The 19289-nt window shown below is 33.2% G+C and overlaps 1 protein-coding gene across 2 annotated transcripts in view; it reads left to right on the top strand.

The window, feature by feature from the left end:
• The window catches only part of SMURF2 (SMAD specific E3 ubiquitin protein ligase 2), a 144784-nt gene that overhangs the window by 76417 nt on the left and 49078 nt on the right, over positions 1-19289 (top strand). For both annotated transcript variants that reach the window (XM_007482787.3, XM_056817279.1), the window contains 3 exons: positions 6948-7081; positions 14942-15007; positions 18346-18430. In XM_007482787.3, coding sequence (XP_007482849.1) covers positions 6948-7081; positions 14942-15007; positions 18346-18430 — 285 coding nt within the window. The remainder of the gene's footprint in view (positions 1-6947; positions 7082-14941; positions 15008-18345; positions 18431-19289) is intronic.

Consider the following 19289-nt stretch of genomic DNA (forward strand, 5'->3'; position numbering starts at 1 on the left):
AATGAAAAAAAAAGAAGAAAGCAAGGATATACTCATTCACACATAGGTGGTGGAAAATGGTAGGAGAATTTAATATTCTCTCTTAATGGAAGATGGAAATTATTATTTTTTTATTTTTAAATACTTAATGATTGAAAAAAATGAACAGCTAGTTATGATATAAAATACTTTTCTACTGACTGCTGATAAGAACCCTATTAAATGATAAATATATTAAAATTCAGTTACTTACATTGTTTAATTTTAAACAACATTTATTTTTAAATGTTCGTAATGAAAGAATCTCTTCTTTCATTCATTTCAAGAGATATAGCTTTCTACTCATTACCACTACTAGTACATGAGCATGTTGTCACAGGAATTCTGCTCAAAAACTGACAAGTATTACTAACCATTTCATTGAAAAATCTGCCAGAGAAAAAGATAATGTGAATTCAGGGTAAATTTAGTTTATAAAGAAATACAGCAGTGAGAAGCTGTAGAATTTTTTTTTTCCTAATGACTTTGTGATAGTTCCTGGTGGGTTCTTGATGGCTTATAATTAAGGCAGATACTCATAATGGTTTTCAAACATCCTGATATTTGTACTGTGACAACACAAACATAGGTTGCATCCTGAATACACCATGACACAGTTAATGAAGTCCAGTTACAAAGTAATTGGGGAATAAGGGAGTGTACAATGTACAGAATGCAGATGAGGAAATGCATATTGGGAACTGTTATCTCCTAAATTTCAAACCATTGTGGTAGTTTGGAAACAATTTGATTGTACATTGAGAAGTTGTATGTTGCACTTAGAAGCAAAAGTAGAGTTCAACATACTTATTGCATGAACACCAAAATTGTTGGGTACCTGGTTGTGATCTATAATGCTTTAAGCATGCCCATGCTTGTCACAGAGAAGAAATATATTTGTAACACAATTGGGCAATTGATTATTGCTTAAGATACCTTTAATATTTTTTCTGCATATTATTGTGAAGGAGCTTTTGAAGCAAGGAATGATAACCATTCTCTACAACTTACAAAAGGAACACATTACAAGAGGAACTGAGATTAGCATGACCAAAACCCAAGGATTTTTTGGTGGGGTTGGGTGGGGCAACTTTAAATTGCTAAAATGAGAAAGAAGAGATTAAAAGTCTTCAGAGATTAGTATTTATAGCTCCAGGCTAATAAAGAAGAGAATCCAAAAGAAATCTGTGAATATTTTCTAAATGTAGAATGTTAAACTTAACAAAATAATTATATAATCTCAATTAGTTTTAGAATTGCACTGTCAAAATGGGCTTTGATATCAGAAGAATTCAGAAGAAAGTATACATGTAATTCTATAATTTAAACTATGTAGTCTTGCTTTTGTGTTAGTCACTCAGCTGAAATGATTCTTCTAAAATTACCAATGAACTCTTGATCACCAATCTAGTGGCCTTCTCAGTTCTCATCTTTCTGATCTTCTCTGTAGTTTTTTAAACTGTTGATCACTATCTTCTCCTTGATGTTTTCTTTCCAGATTTGTGTGATAACACTCTCTCCTGGTTTTTATGCCTATCTGTCTTATATTTTCAGTCTTTGTTGGATCTTTATCCACGTAATGCCATACCTTCCAAGGCTCTGTTATGGCCCTTCTTTTCTTTGCCTTCTGTACAATTTCACTTAGTGATCTCATTAGGACTCATGCATTCAATAATCATTTCTATGATGCTGATTCTCAGGTCTTATTCAGCTATAACCTTTCTCCTGACTTCTAATCTTCATCTCCAACTACCTCTTGGAAATCTCAAACTGGATATTCAGTAGACATTTTAAGCTCAACAGGTCCAAAATTGAACTTTCCTTTTCAAACTTCTTGATTCCAAACTTATCAATTGTTTTTTTTTTTAATACCCTTACTTTCTGTCTTAGAATCAATACTATGTATTGGTTCCAAGGCAGAAAAATGATAAGGGTTAGGTAATGGGAGTTAAGTGATTTCCCATTCTCTAACCTCCCCCTACCAGTTGTTGGCTAAATCCTATTGATTTTACCTTAACATCTGGAATATATTCCCTTCTGTTCTCTGACACTGTCCACTCCCTACCTCCACCTCCTATCCCCAGGTTGCATTTCCTTATCTGAATATTCTGCTGCCACAAGTCTTTTCTCTATTCCAGTTCATCTTTCAGTTGTCAAATTGACCTTCCTAAAGAGCAAGTCTGGCCATGTCATCCCAAAATCTAAAACTCTTCTTTCTATCCTACCACTCTGTGTGATACTGTCCTCCTTAGCCTTCCTTCAACAAGATGTTCCACTTTCCTACTCTGACCATTTTATTGTCTGTGCCTCATACATGGAATGCTTTCCTTCTGCAGCTTTACTTACTGCCTTTCCTGAAATTTTAGCTAAAATCTCTGACAGAAAGCCCTTTTCTAATTCCTCTTAATTCTAATGCCTTTCTTCTGTTAATTATTTCCAATTTATTCTATTTTTAGCTTTTTTTTTGGTATATAGTTATTTGCATGCTGTCTCATTAGATTGATCATCTAGAGAGCATGTACTATCTTATTTTTCTTTGTATTGACAGCACTTAGCACAGTGCTTCGTGGGGCTTATGGTAGGGACTTAATAAATATTATTTTAAAACAAGATTATTTTCTTTATGTTGAATTGGAGAAAAAGTAGGAAACTGATCAACTCTGTTGTTCCGTTAAGTCATATCTACCTCTGTGACCTCATTTGAGGTTTTCTCATCAGAGGACCTGGAGTGCTTTGCCATTTCCTTCTCCAGCTCATTTGACCAATGAGAAAACTGAGGCAAACAGAATTAAGTGACTTCTCTTGGGTCACACAGCTAGTAAGTATCTGAGGCCAGATTTGAACTCAAGAAGATGTCTTCTCAACTCCAGGCTTGGCACTCTGTCCACTGTTCCACCTAGGTACCTCTAACTAAACATCTGTAATTGAACTTGTCTGGTTTACTACTCTGTTCTTTCTCTTTCACCTAGCTCAGCACATGCCTCTTTGGTTCTTTCTGTTTTTTTAAATCTCCCCATTTATGATTAGCACTTTGAAAAAGAAGATTCTTTTACTTGTGGCCAATCCCTCTTGCCCTCTTATTTTCTTCCCTGGTTCTTTTCTCTTTTTCTGACTTGCTTTTGAATTAATTGTATTCTACTCAGTGTATATGTTGATGTATCTTTTTTTTCAGTCTACCTTTATCTGATTCATATATTCTTTCCTCTTCCATGCCCTTTTCATATGTTTGTAAATTTATCTTACATACCCATTTATTTGAAATAGTAAAGTTCTCCCTTCTTCATGTTTCTTCCCCCCTCCTTTTTATTTTTCCTTTTCATATCAACAATCCATACTATCATATGGATATATGGATCATATATCATATTTCATATCAAAAATCCAAACTATATTTACTTCTTTTGTTTCTTTAATTCTCCTCTTGATGTTTGAGGACATTAAGATTCTGAAAGGATAACTTGTCTCTTTTCTCTCTGTGAGACTATTTTCTTCATCCATTTGCTCTCAAATATATTTATCCTTGCAGCCACATCAGCTGATATGTTTGTATCTGAGGCAACTAGGTGACTAGCATAGAGTATGGACACTGGAGTAAGGAAGATCTGTATTCTATATCTTGTCTCAGACACTAGTTCTATGACACTAAACTTAGCCTTAGTTTCCACATAGATAAAATATATATTACAATAGCACTTACCTTGTGAGAATCAAACAAGATAGTGTATATGCAGAGTATTTTGCAACCCTTTATTCTTGTTAGCTCTATTACTATATATTTTGTTGAAGCACTCCGCCAACCTTTAAAGTCTATGTAAGAGTTAGTTTTTAGGTATCATTTGCTTTTCAATGTTTCTACTGAAATCCAATCTTTTCTTCAAGACTGCTTGAAAAGTCTCACATCCTTTTTAGTTGTGACTTTGGTTAAGTCACTTAACCCTGATGGCCTAGCCCTTGTCATTCTAATACTAAGACAAAAGATATGGGCTTTAAAAAAAAATCCAAGACTGCTTGAAGATCTACTTCTTTTAAAGGATCATAGCTTCAGAGCTGGAAGGGATTGCTGAATCCCTTAAGAGGTCCTTGGAAGCAAGCACTGAGGTATATAGAGGTGTAAAGTGACTTGCCCAGGATCATTCAGAGCTAGTTAAGAGGACCAGGATTTGAACCAGGTAGTCTTTACTTCAATTCTGTTTTATTCTTCCATAGTATATAATTATATGATGATGATGATAAATGCCAATGAGGATATAGTACTTTTAAGGTTTGCAATGTGCTTTACATGCATTACCTTTGAACCGCTTTACAACTTTTTACGGGTAGCTGGGTGGTGTAATGGATCGAGGGTCAGGCTTCCTTATTTAAAATCTGGCCTTAGACATTTATTATTTGGGTGATCCTGGGCAAGCCACTTACCTGAATTTCATCTGTAGAATGAGCTGGAAAAGGAAATGACAAACCACTTTAGTATCTCTACTAATGGGTTCATGAAGAGTCAGACATGAATGAACAACAACAAAAACATAACTATTTAAAGATGATATTACAAGTAGTGTAATCATTATTTTACACTTTAGGTAACAGATTTTAGGATGTGACTTACTGTTGGTTTACACATGGCTAATAATTGTCAGTGGTATAGGGATTCAAACTCACATCTTCCTTTCCTCAGATTCAATACTTTTTATCCATTGGAGCATAGTCCCTCTTGAATACATATTTGGGACTGCTGTTAGCAATAGAATACTCCAGGACCTGATTCTGTATGATAGTTACTTGGTTCAAGCTATTCTAGATATAAAGGAGGTTCATAAAAGTTGTTTTGGAGAAGATACTTGTTATGTTTTTATAGAAATTCACTGAAATTTGGAAGAAATTGTTCATTATAATTTAGATCTGTTTCTTAATAGTATACATATGAATTCTAGTGTTTAAATCTTTTGGATTCTAAAAAATTTGATTTCTAGAAGATAAAGAATCTATTCATGATTATGTATGGGACATCACAAAGAGTCAAATATGACTGAAATTACTGAACAACAGCAATCTAGTTGTATAAGATATTAACCAAACCTTTCAAATTGCAGTTAAAAAAAAATAACAAACCTTAAAAACTTTAGAGACCTTCTGTCTTAGAGTCAATTCTGTGTGTTGGTTCCAAGGCAGAAGGGTAGCTGTAAGGGCCAGGGAATTGGGGTTAAGTTATATTCCCAAGGTCACACAGTTAGGAAGTATCTGAGATCAGATTTGAACCCAGGACTCCCTGTCTGTAGGCTTGCCACCTCATTGCCCCACAAAGGGCAATTTGATGAATATAATAATTGTATATCTTTGGAAATAATAAAAAAATGTTGATTTATTACTTTTGTTAAATCCTGGAGAAAATATAAATTTGGTTCAAATACTTGTGATCTGTGAGAGTTGTATTTACTCAAGTACAAACTGAATATTATTTAAAAGTAATTATAGCTAGTTACAGATCAACTCTAGAGAGATTTAGAACATTTTTTCATATGATTACTGATAGTTTAATATGTATCTTTAAGTGGACTTTTACTGTATTACTAATTTGTTTGATATAGTTCTGTAATGCTAATGAAGTTAATAAAGTTCATTTGTAGGAATTACCCATGTGAAGATGAAAATAAAACCTTCAAAGAAATTGGTTTTAGAAGTGTATTTTTTAAATAGTTTTTTACTTTTAAATAATATTTTGCTTTAAAAATTATAAATATAATAGCAAATATAAAGCTACTTTATGATTATTACTTAATTACAATGTTAGAAGAATAGACAGAAAACTTGAGCTTTTTTCTGTGTTGAGTGAAATTGGTGCCTTTTCAGTTTATTGAGTGATCTCTTCCTATGACTTCATCATGCTTTGTTTTATGAAGTTAAAACGTTAAGGTCAAGGTTGTTGGACCAAAAATTTTACTAATTAGAGACAGCAGTGTATTGAAAAGATTCTCTTGTCATTATTGTTATCTTAAAGTTTGCACTTAGTTTAGCCATATTAACAATCAACTATAGCATAGCTTGCTTTTTTTTTTTAATATATGTAGGTTTATGCACAGACACGTGCAGTAACGCTTTTCCCTGCTCTGCTTGTCTGCAGGCAGTGAAGTCAGATCTTCAAGAGTCCTGTTCTCTCAAGGCCTGCATACAGGAAAGAAGCAGGGATAAAGCGTTACATGAGAATGCACGTTCCAGTTCTACGGCAATTTTAAACAATTCAGGTAGGTCAGATTTTTGGTCTGTCAACCTTGACAACATTCCTTGAAGTTGAAATACTATTTAATGTAATAAAATATGACTGTTAAGGTGTTTAATTTCATAACAAATTGAAACATACAAACACACTTTTTACATCTTTAAGGAGGAGTAATAATTACAAATCCCCCAATATTTTCTTAGCTATTTGCTGCTAAAATATACTTTATGTTAATGAACCTATGGCACACGTGCTAGAGGGGGCTGCTTCCTTCCACCTCTCCACATGCTCCTGAGGACATTTATCCTATCACCTACTTCTCTGCCCAGTACCCAATGGGAGTGCTCCTGTCTGGGGTAAGGTTCGAGGCATGAGGATTATAGGTTGGGCACTTGATCTCTAAAGGGCTCACCATCTCTGACTTAGATAAGACATATTAGAATTTTTTTTAATGTTCGTTCATAAAATACTAGCGTAAAATTTTATTATGAATATTTGCCATATGAGTTGATGGAATCAAAATTTATAGAAAATAGTCTGTATACAGGTTTGCTTAGATTATGTTTTGTTTATGCCATTCTAGTTGCCAAAATATTTTTTATTGCCTCTCACTGGAAAATGATGTTTGTGAATTTTAGATATGAAAAGAGAATCTGAAAAATCTTATTAGCTTTTCATACTCATACTCAACTGTTATTCATATAATTATTTTATTTTGCAGGTATATTGGAAAGTCTGATTCTGTAACAATCAGTGTGTGGAATCATAAGAAGATCCATAAAAAACAAGGTGCTGGATTTCTTGGTTGTGTTCGACTTCTTTCCAATGCCATCAACCGCCTTAAAGACACTGGTTGTAAGTAGATTAAAGGACATTTTTGCTTTTGTTTATTTGAGAGAAAATGTTAGAGGTATAGCAGTATCCCTTAAAAATCATTGTAGTTGTAAGTATTCCTAAAAATGAACTTAATTTCGTGTCTCACCCAGTCTAGCCGGGCTGGACTTAATCACAGCCTTGATCCCACTGTTGATCAGCATGGAAGCTTTGATAGGTTTCCAGCCTGACCTGGTTTTAACCCTATGTATGCAATCTGATCGCTTGCCACCCCTACGGTCTTATCAATTTAATGCCAGATTTACTTGGGATACCAAATTGGCATAGTCCATGCAGTTCAGAACCTTTAAAAGTCTCTAAATTATTTCGTTTAGTAAAATTTGGTTAAAATGAATTTACATTGCTATGTTATGCAGAATCTGGAGATGAAACAGATATGAAGGTCATTTTCTAATGATTTGAATTCTTTGAATTGTTAACATTTCTCTTGTCATATATCATGAAGCTCCATTTCTTCTGCTTTATTCATAACTCTTACTGCTTTGGTGGTTGGTTTGGAAATTTAGAATTATGTAGGTGGTTGTAATGTAGAAAGGATTGAAGTGAAGTATAACTATTATTTTATTTAAAAAATGAAGTTATTATATAAGTTGATTTTTTTTTTACTTGACAGAGAAAAGAAATATAAAATACTCAGATAAATCTGTGTTTTACTGAACCCCATTGCATAAAATCAAATTATAACTCAAAATGAGCAGGGTCCAAAAAAAGGCTTCTTTTACATGAGTATTTTTTATCTATATCTATATATGTATGTATATACATACACACACATACACACATGAGTATTTTTATATATATATATATACACTTTATCATAGCTAGAGATTAATAAAATGGCACAGTTAGGTGGCAATGGAGAGAGTTCTGGGCCTTGGAGTCATGCCCTTAAGACACTTACTTTCTACAAGGGTGAAAGTAATATGTGCATACATAAATGCACTAAAAATATACAAAGTAATTTAGAGTGGGTGAGAATACTTGAAGATGAGACACTGGACAATGGAATATTAATGTAATAATATAATACAATTATGGGCAGCTAGGTGGTGCAGTAGATAGAGTGCCCAGCCTGAAGTCAGGAATCTTTTTGAGTTCTTCTTGAGTTCAAATCTAGCCTCAGATATTTACTAGCTGTGTGACTTTAGACAAGTCACTTCATCCTATTTGCCCCAGGTCCTCATCTGTAAAATGAGCTGGAGAGAAGAAAATGACAAATCATTTCCAAGAAAATTCCAGAGTCATGAAGAATACAACATGACTGAAAAAACCGAATAGCAAAGATTAACAAAATATTGGCCCATATATGAGGGTATAAAAATAGCATTATTTCACAAAAATTATTCCTTTAACAATGCCTGTCTTAATGGGGTTTTGTTATTTTCTGTCTAGTACAAGTATCTCTATGTCACAACTACTCTACTGCTTCAATTTCGTCATCTATAAAATGACGTTTGACTTAGGTAATCCCTGAAGTCTCTTTTAACTCGATGCTATGCCTATATTTTGTGAGAATTTTTAAATTTAATGAGTTGACAAAAGGAGAGTAATTTGTTTTTATGCAAACAAGCTTAAAATGTGGAGGAGTTTTAAAGCTTGGTTATATTATACACAAAATACATTTGACAAAGTATGGAATTGTAGCCCAGTCTCTTATAATATAAAAAAAGTTAAAAAAAAAACAACCTAACAGTTAAAATGAATGAAGGGGGCAGCTAAGTGGCTCAGTAGATAGAGAGCCAGATCTATTGATGCCCTTCCCCCTTCTAGAGAGCCAGAGAGCCATCCCATATAATGGATATTCTTTTTTTGAAACCAAAAAAAGAAAGAGGAGAAAAATTCATATAATTGATAGTACATTGACAAAGTTTGGCAATGTGTTCATTGTATAAAACTTGTAGACCTCCTGCCTCTGCAAAGAAGTATTTTCTCACCCCTTTTTTTGAGTCATGTGTGTTCTTTATAATTTAGCAACATTCATTTTAATTTATTTTTTGGTGGCTCATTGTTGTAAGTCATTGAATATATATTTTTTGGTTCTACCTGCTTCACTCTTAGTGAATTTACTAAGTTGTCGCATGTCATTTTTTACATCACAGTAATATTACATTACTTCAAAGTACTACAATTTGTTTAGTCTTTCCTCAGTTAATGGGTATATACTTTGTTTCCAGTTCTTTACTATCACAAAAAAATGTGCTACTAAAAATATTTTGTTGTCTATGGAGACTATCAGTGGTACCTTTGGAGTATAAGCCTAATGTAACAACCTGGATTGAAGAGTATAAAAATTTATTTAAGATTTTTTTGCATAATTCCAAATTGCTTTCTAGAATGGCTGTATTGATTATCCCATCACCAACAATGCATTAATATACCTATCCCCCCTCTACTAGTCCAACACTGACTATTCCTATCTTTTGTTGTCTTTGTCAGTTTGCAAGGTGAAACTTGAATTGATTTATTTCCTTATTATTCATGATTTGAATCATTCTTAGGGTTGTTAATAGTTTGTAATTCTTTTTTTTTTTTTGAGAACTGCTTTGACCACTTAACCATTCGATATTGACTTTTGGTCTTATGTATATCTATTAATCGTTTATGTAAATTAGATACTAAATGCCCAAGCAAAGAAATTTTTATACAGAGATTCTTTGCACATTCATCTGCTTCATTTATTATCCTTGGAGCATTATTTTTGTTTGTGCAAAAGCTTTATGTAGTAAAAGTTAACTTATTTTCCCCCCTCTGTTTCTTGCTTGATTTAAATCCTATCCGTAGCTCTCTAAGAGATATTGTGATCTGCTTCTCTTCAATTTTTTTCAAAGTATATATTTAACATTAAGGTTATGTATATCTTTTTAGAATGTTTTTGTAATACAGTATAAGTGGTGGTTTGAGCCTAACTCTTGTCAAATCACTTTCTAGTTTTCCCAGCATTTTTTATCAAATGGGAAGTTCTTTCTTAAATAAGTTACATTTTCTGGTTCATCAAACACTAGTTTGATGGACACTAGTTTATTGAGTTCCATTATTTTTAATTTTCGTTTGACTTGTCTATGCATTGATTTACCTTTCTCTTTTTTAAACAATTTTTAGATTTGGTTATGATGAATACAGCTTTTCAATTAGATTAGTCCAAATAATGAATCCTGTGATGTAGTTGCATGTATTCAGATTCACACTATTCAGAGTTGTAATTATGTAAAATATAGTAATTGATTCCAGCCCAATGAAAACCTATAGTATGAATTTAAATAATGTGAATACTTCATTGATTCATTATTTGCATTAATCAGGACCTAGCTACATAGTTTGAGGTCTGGAAGTGCAATTTCTCTGTTCTCTTTACCTCTTTATATCCCTCCATAATATATTTCTTTCATATTTCCAAATGAATTTTGTTAGTATTAAGCTCTGTAAAATTGCCATTTGATAATTTGATTGGTATAGCATGAAAAGTGCAAATTAGTTTTGGTAGTATTGTCATTTATATTTCCCCAATGATTTAAATTGTTCTTTCTTTAAGCAGAACTTTGTAATTGAATCTATACATTTTGTGGGCATTAGTAGTTTGATCCCCAGATATTTTGTGACTGTGTAATTATTTAGAATGAAATTTCCTTTTCTGTTATTGGCTCTTGGATTTTATTATGCTTATAGAAATGCTACTGGGTTTGAGGATTTATTTTTTAGCTTGCAACTTTGTTGTAGCTGTTAATTATCTCAATTATTTATCTTTGTTGATTTGGTGGATCTTCTAATAAATAAACCATCATATTATCTGCATATGAGAACAGTTTCATTTCCCTTTACCAGTCTTTATGGCTTTAATTTCTTTCTCTTGTCTTACAATATTAAGTTAGTATTTTTATAACTATACCAAATAATAATGGGAAGAGTAGGCATCCATGCTTTATTTGGAAAGGGTCTCATATCCCCATTGCATAAAATGTTTGCTTTTAGTTTTAGGTAGATAACTTTTTTACAATATTAAAATAATCTCTTTAAGTTGAGTTGAAAAGTTGTTTTTTTAATTGAGATAATCATGGGGGTTTGGATTTTTAAAAATGTGATAAATATTTTATTATTTTCCTAATGTTGAACTATCCTTCATTTTACAGATGAGGAAATTGAGGCCCAAGTTAAGTTACTTGATCAGTGTTCTATAGCTGTTAAGTCCCTGAGGCAGGATTTGAACCTAAGAACTTCCTACCTCTAAGTTTAGCTCTGTTCACTGTGATACCTAGTATTTAATGATAAGCCAACTCCATAAAAAATGAATATGAATATATATATGTATATATATACATATACATATACATATACATATACATATACATATATATATATGATTTGATAGCCCAGAGGTTGGTTTTTTTCCCTTAGGATCTTATACTATAAATAGTTGAGAGTGCCAGTGCTGAAAACCTTGGGGGGAAAAAAACCAGCATTCTTATTTATAAGATAAACAAACAAACCAATACAGAAATGTAGGGCAGTTATAAAACATTAAGGAAGAGGAAAATTGTTAAGTATTATATATTTATAACCCAGTGCCCAGCACCTCAAGTGTGGTCTTTGCAAGGTCTAGGTTCAATCTTTGAGGTAGCCTCCTGGATTATAACACTTTGTCTTATTTTTGCTCTCATCCCGGGTTTTCTTTGGGAATTTCAGAATATAGAAATAAAGCCCCAAATCTACTTCTCTTCAGATGTAAGATGAAGAGTATCCATCCCTTGTGCAAGCATTCAAGTGGAGGAAACATAAAGGATGCAGAGTAGTCTATAACATTTGCTAAAATTCTTCTCTAGTTGAGTTTCACCTCTCCCCCATCTTCAAGAACCTCATTTTGGGGTCAGCTGGGTAGCTCAGTGGATTGAGAACCAGGTCTAGAGATGGGAGGTCCTAGGTTCATATTTGGCCATAGACACTTCCCAACTGTGTGACCCTGGGCAAGTCTCTTAACCCCATTGCCTAGCACTTACCACTCTTCTGCCTTGGAGCCAGTACACAGTATTGACTCCAAGATGAAAGGTAAGGGTTAAAAAAAAAAGAACCTAATTTTATCTGTAGCATTTTATACTATCCAGTCTGCTTCCTCCTAGACAACTTCTACTCCCTTGGTTTTTATGGCACTTTTCTCCACTGGGTTCTCCTACTTCTCTGTTTGCTCATTTGGACTTTGTTTAGCTGCATTTCAGTCATCCTTGTCCTGCCTACTATGTGGGTGTAGCTAGGATCTTTTTTTGTGAGCCTTGTTCTCTCTATTAGTGATTTCATCAACTCTCTGTATATGATTCCCAGATCTATATATGTAGTCCTGTCTCTCCAGAACCCCATCCTTCTCTCTTGATGACCTTTAGGTAGTTCAAGCTTAACATATCCAAAATAGAATTTTTTTTTCAAACTTCCTATTTTCTTTGAATCCATTTACCTATCCTCACAACTTCAGTCATCTTCATTCCATCTACTCAGTAAAGCCTTTCTAAGTATTTTGCTACAATATCCCTTGAATCTGTCCCCTTCTCTTCACTCATATAGCCACCATCCCAAGTCAGGCCTAATCTGAATTATGTGCATGGCTTTTCTAATCAACAAGATCAATAACAGTTCCTGGGTTTCTCTGAAATGATCCTTCCATTATTTCTTACAACATAATAACATTATATCACATTCATATACTATACTTGTTCAGCCATTCTCCAAATGATGGGCACTCCCTCAGTTTCCAGTTCTTTGCTACCACAAAGGGATTTACTATAAATTTTTACTAAAATTTACTATAAATATTTTTGTTCTGTAAAAAGAAAATCTTTTAATTTAATGGGGGACCTGGAGGTCCTCTTACTGTAGAGATATGTAGGGATTAATTCAGCCCACAGTGACAGGAAGTAGGAACTAGGGAGCCCCCTTCTGAACTAACATCAGTTGTAAGCTGTTGCTGACTGGGGAATCGGTTCCTGACAGTTAGTCAGTGAGTTGCTGACAGGGCTGGCAGTTGTGGGGAAGTTGGCTGCTGGGTATGAGTTGGTCTTTGGGGGTTGGTTGCTGATGGTGTGGTTGGTGTTTAGTTGCAGGAATATAAAGGCAGGCCTGAGCTTACTGAGAGGGCTTTTGGCTTTACTCTGGGATCTGTAGAGAGCAGGTCTGTCTCATAAGAAAGAATCTGCTGTTAGTTGGCTACTGACAGTTTGGGCTGCTACAGAAAACTGATTGAAGGAGTGAGTGAGTGGTGGATATCCATTATTTTAGGGAGTTAGGTAGTTAATCATTTAAAGATAGTATAGGTTAGATAGGCCTCATGTTTGCCAGGCAAGAAGAAGCTGTCCTCAGAAGACAGAGGTAGTTATTAGGAATTTTAGCTATATTTATAGGGTATAACATCAGTAATTTCTTTCTTCTTTTCTATCTTTCTATATTCTTTTACTATCTCTATTTTAATTAAACTAAATTGTTAAAAGCTGATAGAAGTTTTCTCTGGCTTAAAGGGATAATATTAATTTACAAATCTACTATATTCTCACTAAAATTTAAATTATTAAAAGCTGCTCTCTTATTTTGTCAAAACCCCTATTTTAACCCTTACAGTTCTTTTTCCTCTTTCTTTGATCGCTTTGAAGTATACCCTAGATTCTCTTTTGCATTTTGAGATCCAGCCAAACTGACCTTCCTGTTGTTCCTCACACACTCTATTCTCTCTGTCTCATTTCCTCTTCACTTAGCCTCACTGAACCCCTCTCATCCTTTTAAGATGTATCTTGAATAGCACCTTCTAAGGAAACCTTTCTAGATTTTCCCAAGGGCTTGAACCTGACTTCTCAAGCTACTTAAACTAGACAAATAAAAGAACTTGTTGTTTATTTGTCTCTTCCCCCCCCCCCCCCCATTTAGTTAGGTATTTGTATCTCCAATTAAAATGCAAGTGCCTGGTGAATAAAGATTGTTCTTTGTATCCCTAGAACAGTATAGATACTTAATACTTGTTGATAGATGAATTGATTGAATTGGTGTTTTAATGAAATTTCAAAAGATGAACTGGCTCTAGTATACCTGCCATTCCTTGTTTTCTGTAGAATTTTACATTTATTATGTAGTTCTGCACACAGATTTTGTATATTGTTTTTAATTTCATGCTAGGTAATTACAAACTTTTGTTCATCATTGTTATTGTTGATTAACTTTCTATGTATAGATGTTTGCATGCAGTTTTGAAGTATAAATGTTTTTTCCTGATCTTTTATGTATGCCTCTTTAATGATAACCTTGAATGTATAAATATGACCAAAATTAAGTTAAGGAGCTTTGCATTTTCTAATCTATTCTCTATATTGTTATTTTGTTAGAATTACTGACTGTGGTACAGGTACTATACTGTACTATACATGTTCATCAAGCCATCTATGTGTACCATGTCATTTTATAGTGTAAAATATTTTGCTTTTCTTACTCATGGATTGTATGTGTTTATGTGTATCTTACTAGATTTGTTTATTGTTGTTGTTGTTGTTATTATTATTAAACCTTTACCTTCTATCTTAGAATTGATACAAGTATTAGTTCAAAGGCAGAGGAACTGTTAAGGGCTAGACAATTGGGGTTAAGTGATTTGCTCAGGGTCACAAAGCTAGGAAGTATTTGAGGTCAAATTTGAACCCAGGCCTTCCCAGCTCCAGGTGATTTATTTGTTAATGATGTTTTATAACAGTATGATAAATTTTTTCCTTAAATATTTGAGTACTTTCCAACCATTTTAGCAATTCACTTTACTTGTATTGATCTTTAAGAGTTTCAAATTGCTTTTTTGTTTGTTTATAAAAGATCAGCGGTTGGATCTATGCAAACTTGGGCCAAATGACAATGAAACAGTTAGAGGACAAATTGTAGGTAAGTGTGGAATTTTATGTTTGCATGGTTTTATTGAAAACAGATTGACTGAAATTGTCAAATTCAAATGACTGATGTTATGCGGCCTTTAAATTTATCATAAGAATATTTGCATTCTATTTCTTAAGGATTTTGGCAATACAAACCAAAAAAATAATTAAATATTATTTAGTTATAAATAACATTTTGCAACATATAAATAACAGGAACAAATACTTAGTTAAATAAAGAACTATTGACCTTTCAAAAATATTAAATACGTGGTATAAGAAATTTGCATAAACAGTTTAACCATCTTTCATATATTTGGAAATAAGAAAATGCTGAAGTAATCCTGAGATGGTAATAAAGAGTTAGAATAAGAATTCTGCTATTCATCATATTAATATTTAATTTTATAAAGATATTAATCCTCAAACTGGTTTTAACTTTGGTGTAGAAAATCACTTAAATGTTTTTTTCATTATTATGTAGTATTTTGTTTTAGTTTTCAGACAATTCATGTCATCCAGATATATTCAAATGCAAAACTTAATGATTAAGGTCATAGTGTTATGAATCAAGGAAGTAGCTTTTTTTCCTACAGCCTTTCTTCTTCATTTTTATTCCTATTTCTAGTAGAAGAAAATAGTGTAGAAGTAGTTGTCATGTATAAGCCACTTTGTCAAATTGCAATAGACATATAAAGTAAATTTTCTTAAAGGGAATAGAGAAAAGGAATTTTTTTTCCCATATCAGTATTTTTGTGAGTTGACTTTTTGAGATTTGGTGTGTACTTTTTTTTTTTTTTAGAATTAGTGAGTTTTAGCAAGTCTCAAAGCCTTGAGACTTTGAACTTCAGGAAAACAAACCAAAATCATCATGTTTTATTCATGCATTTTGTTTTTTCATGGTCAGGACCATATCCATTCTTACATATAGAACTCATCTTTATGCCAAAGTGAACCAAGGTTGCACTTAATCTGTGTTCCTTTTAATTTTTTTGTTAATAATCATTGTGTATATTATTCTGCTGTTAGTTTTTTCCCTTATGCTTACTTTAACAGAAAGTTTATTAGAATATTCTTCCAATAAACACTGGCACTGTTTACTATAGAGTTATATCGGAAAAATTTAATGAACCAAAGAGTTTTAGTTAGTGAACCATATTCATCAACAGTCTTAATTTATCATGTTGTTTCATAGCATGGTCCAAGAGAAACAGTATAGCCACATTTTGGTGTAGGTTATTATCTAAGGATGATCTGTTGTACCTGTTGTACCTGTCTTACAAAGATGAACTAGAGATCTCAGTCTGAAGAAGAAACTTTTACCTCATAGATTACTGAAACTGGTTGGAATGAGACTCATGACTGGAATACAGTTCTGGAAGGACATAGAATATTTAAAACAAACAAACAAACAAACAAAAAAACAAAGATAAGTAAAGGCCAAAGGTGGATCTAAGGCAGTGATAGCAAACCTTTTAGAGCCTAAATGCCCAAACTACAATCCTCACACTGCTTGTGAGCCACCACCTTACCCCAGATGGGAGGGAAAGCATTCCTGTTGGGCTGCTGGGCAGAGGGGTGGGCCATGTGAAAAATGTTCTCAAGTGCATGTGGAGAGGGGGAACAGAGCATTCCCCCTCTGGCACACATGCCACAGGTTTGCCAGCATGGGTCAAGGGCAAGATAAATATCCACATGGTAAAGAACACTTAAGTGGAGATCAATAGAGACAGAAATAGAACTGATATTTTCATTGGCATATACTGCAGTAAGGATAACAAGTAGATAGATAACAGGTCTGGAATGGAGACATGAACTACAACTCCATTTTAGAATTTATGATAAAGAAGAAGAAGAAAGGTAAGTATAGTCTGTCATGTCTGTATTGAAAGAGAGCACATTTTAAAGGATTCAGAGAAAGACCAGGTAGAATCACATAGTTTAAAATTCTACCCGAGAACTTAATAAAAGAGAGTTGGGAAGCTCTCAAGAATGAAATTCTGAATGATAAAAGTGAACTCTGATAGTTTTCAAGAAGAAAATTATCTTTAAAAACTGATTTTGTGAACTCATAAACCAGTTCAACCTAGCTTTAAAAGATATCCAGAAAATAGAGGGGAAAAAATGCAGGTAACAGGATGAATATAAAAGCATGGTGTAGTTATGAATAAGGTGAGGATTGCTAATGTTTAACAAAATATGAAAAGGAATGCCAATAACATCAAAAAGACTTCATTTTTAAAGTTTTTGAAGAAAAAGAAGATCAAAAAAGGGGTTGGTGAATCATTCCTAAGGGTGGATGGAGAATGATATTGGATTATGAAAAGAAGGTAGAGCTGCTCAGCTTTTATTTGCTTCTTTTTTATTTGACAAAGAGAATGTTCTTTGAAGTAGAAAGGAAAAAAGAGAAATAACTAATGGGAAGTTGATATCCAAGATAAGTAAGGAGATAAACAGTAAGGGAACACCTAGTAGTTGCCCTTGATGAATTAGTTACTTGTTATCTGTAAACTATATCCTTGACTTCTGAAAGAATTGGTAGATCTGATTGCTGATCCACCATTGCTGGTGATCTTTAATATTTAGTAATAAGAGAGTTATTGTAAGAGTGGAGAAGGGTAAATATCTTGATTTTCCAAAGACAAACAGAATCGAATCTGTAGACTTTAGACTGGTAACATTACATTAAGTTTTTTACAAAATTATAAATTCATTATTTAAAAAGGAATATAGTATCTGAGTCTCTCCCCCACAAAGTGCTATTTGAATGCCTCATGGTGATATGAAGGTGACCATGGGTGTTTGAATACTATTCTGATGGAGCATGGCAGGTTCTTCCATGTTGAAAAGATTTTAAGTATGACCCTGTCAACAGATGAAGTCTTATTTTTTGAAGACAAATATGGCTAACCATGTAGAAACTGATCACCAGTGATGGAACAAATAAAAATATAAAATTGTCTTCAGTTTTAGAGTTCCTTTGTGCTTCTACAGAATGGCAGGAAAGGCAGCAATAAGGTGCTAAGAACCATAGTTTCCAGGCCAATTATAAACTTTAATTTGACCAGTGATACTTAGAATGTGAGATTGTTATTGAGTTAATAAGTACATATATTTAGAGAGACTGGATCAAATCATTCTTGACATTTGTAAAACCTATAAATTAAACCAGAAGGTACTGTACTTGTTTCTGACTTCTTGAAGCAAATTTTTTGGAAGCCCTGGAATTTGGTTGTGACATTCTTGGGAATTGTCATTGTGATCATTCTTTTCCTCTATTCATTTTCAAATGCAGTTCTGCTCTACTTTTGCCAACCTGTTAATAACTGTCTTCTGCTTTTTTAATAGTAAGCCTCCAATCCAGAGACCGAATAGGCACAGGAGGACAAGTTGTGGACTGCAGTCGTTTATTCGATAATGATTTGCCAGATGGGTAAGCTCACATTAAAAAAAAAATTATCTTTATTTTATTCTAGTAACAAATTTTCACATAAGTTTTCCAAGGTTACATGATTCATTCATGTTTTCTCCCTCCCCACTTTTCTCTCCCCTAGAGTTAACAAGCAATTCCCCTGGGTTATACATGTATTATCATGCAAAACATAAATTATTTTAATCCATTTCAACTGACAATTTTCCTTTTTCTGTGGTAATCCCAATGTCTTTAACATCAGTATGTTATAAAGTAGACAGTGTAGTGAGTATATATCTAGGTTTTTTCCCCCAACCCTTACTTTCCATCATAGAAACAATACTTTGTATTGGTTCTAAGGCAGAATAGAGCTAAGGACGAGGATTGGGGGTTAAATGACTTGTCTAGATCAAATTTGAACCCAGGGCCTCTAGGCCTGTTTCAACCCCCTGAGCCACCTAGCTCTTTAGGTTTGCTGTTTGTCCCTCTGAAATCTTACTTAAGGTTATAACAAATAGACCTTTAAAATCTGCTATTTTAAAGGGGGGAAATTCTTAAAGTAGATTTATGTAAGGTAAGATGAAAAAATGTTCAATTTAAAAGTAATGGAAACTGGAGATTATTATAAAGGGGGGGTTTACATTACTTTCATGTTCTGGTTAATGTTTGCTAAGTTGATCATTTTCATGACTGTTAATTTAAATTTTACATTTAGAATACAATAATTGTTTTATGGATTCTTTTTATATATACTATCACTAGCATTCTCTTTGTATAATTTTTTGTTTTTTCTTCATCATACTTGATAAATATTATTTATATTTTGGTCCATAGTACCATTGCAATAAAGCACTTTAGTGTTACTCATTCTTTGCTGAGA

Source organism: Monodelphis domestica, chromosome 2, assembly GCF_027887165.1.
Source record: "Monodelphis domestica isolate mMonDom1 chromosome 2, mMonDom1.pri, whole genome shotgun sequence".
In the NCBI taxonomy this organism is placed as follows: domain Eukaryota; kingdom Metazoa; phylum Chordata; class Mammalia; order Didelphimorphia; family Didelphidae; genus Monodelphis; species Monodelphis domestica.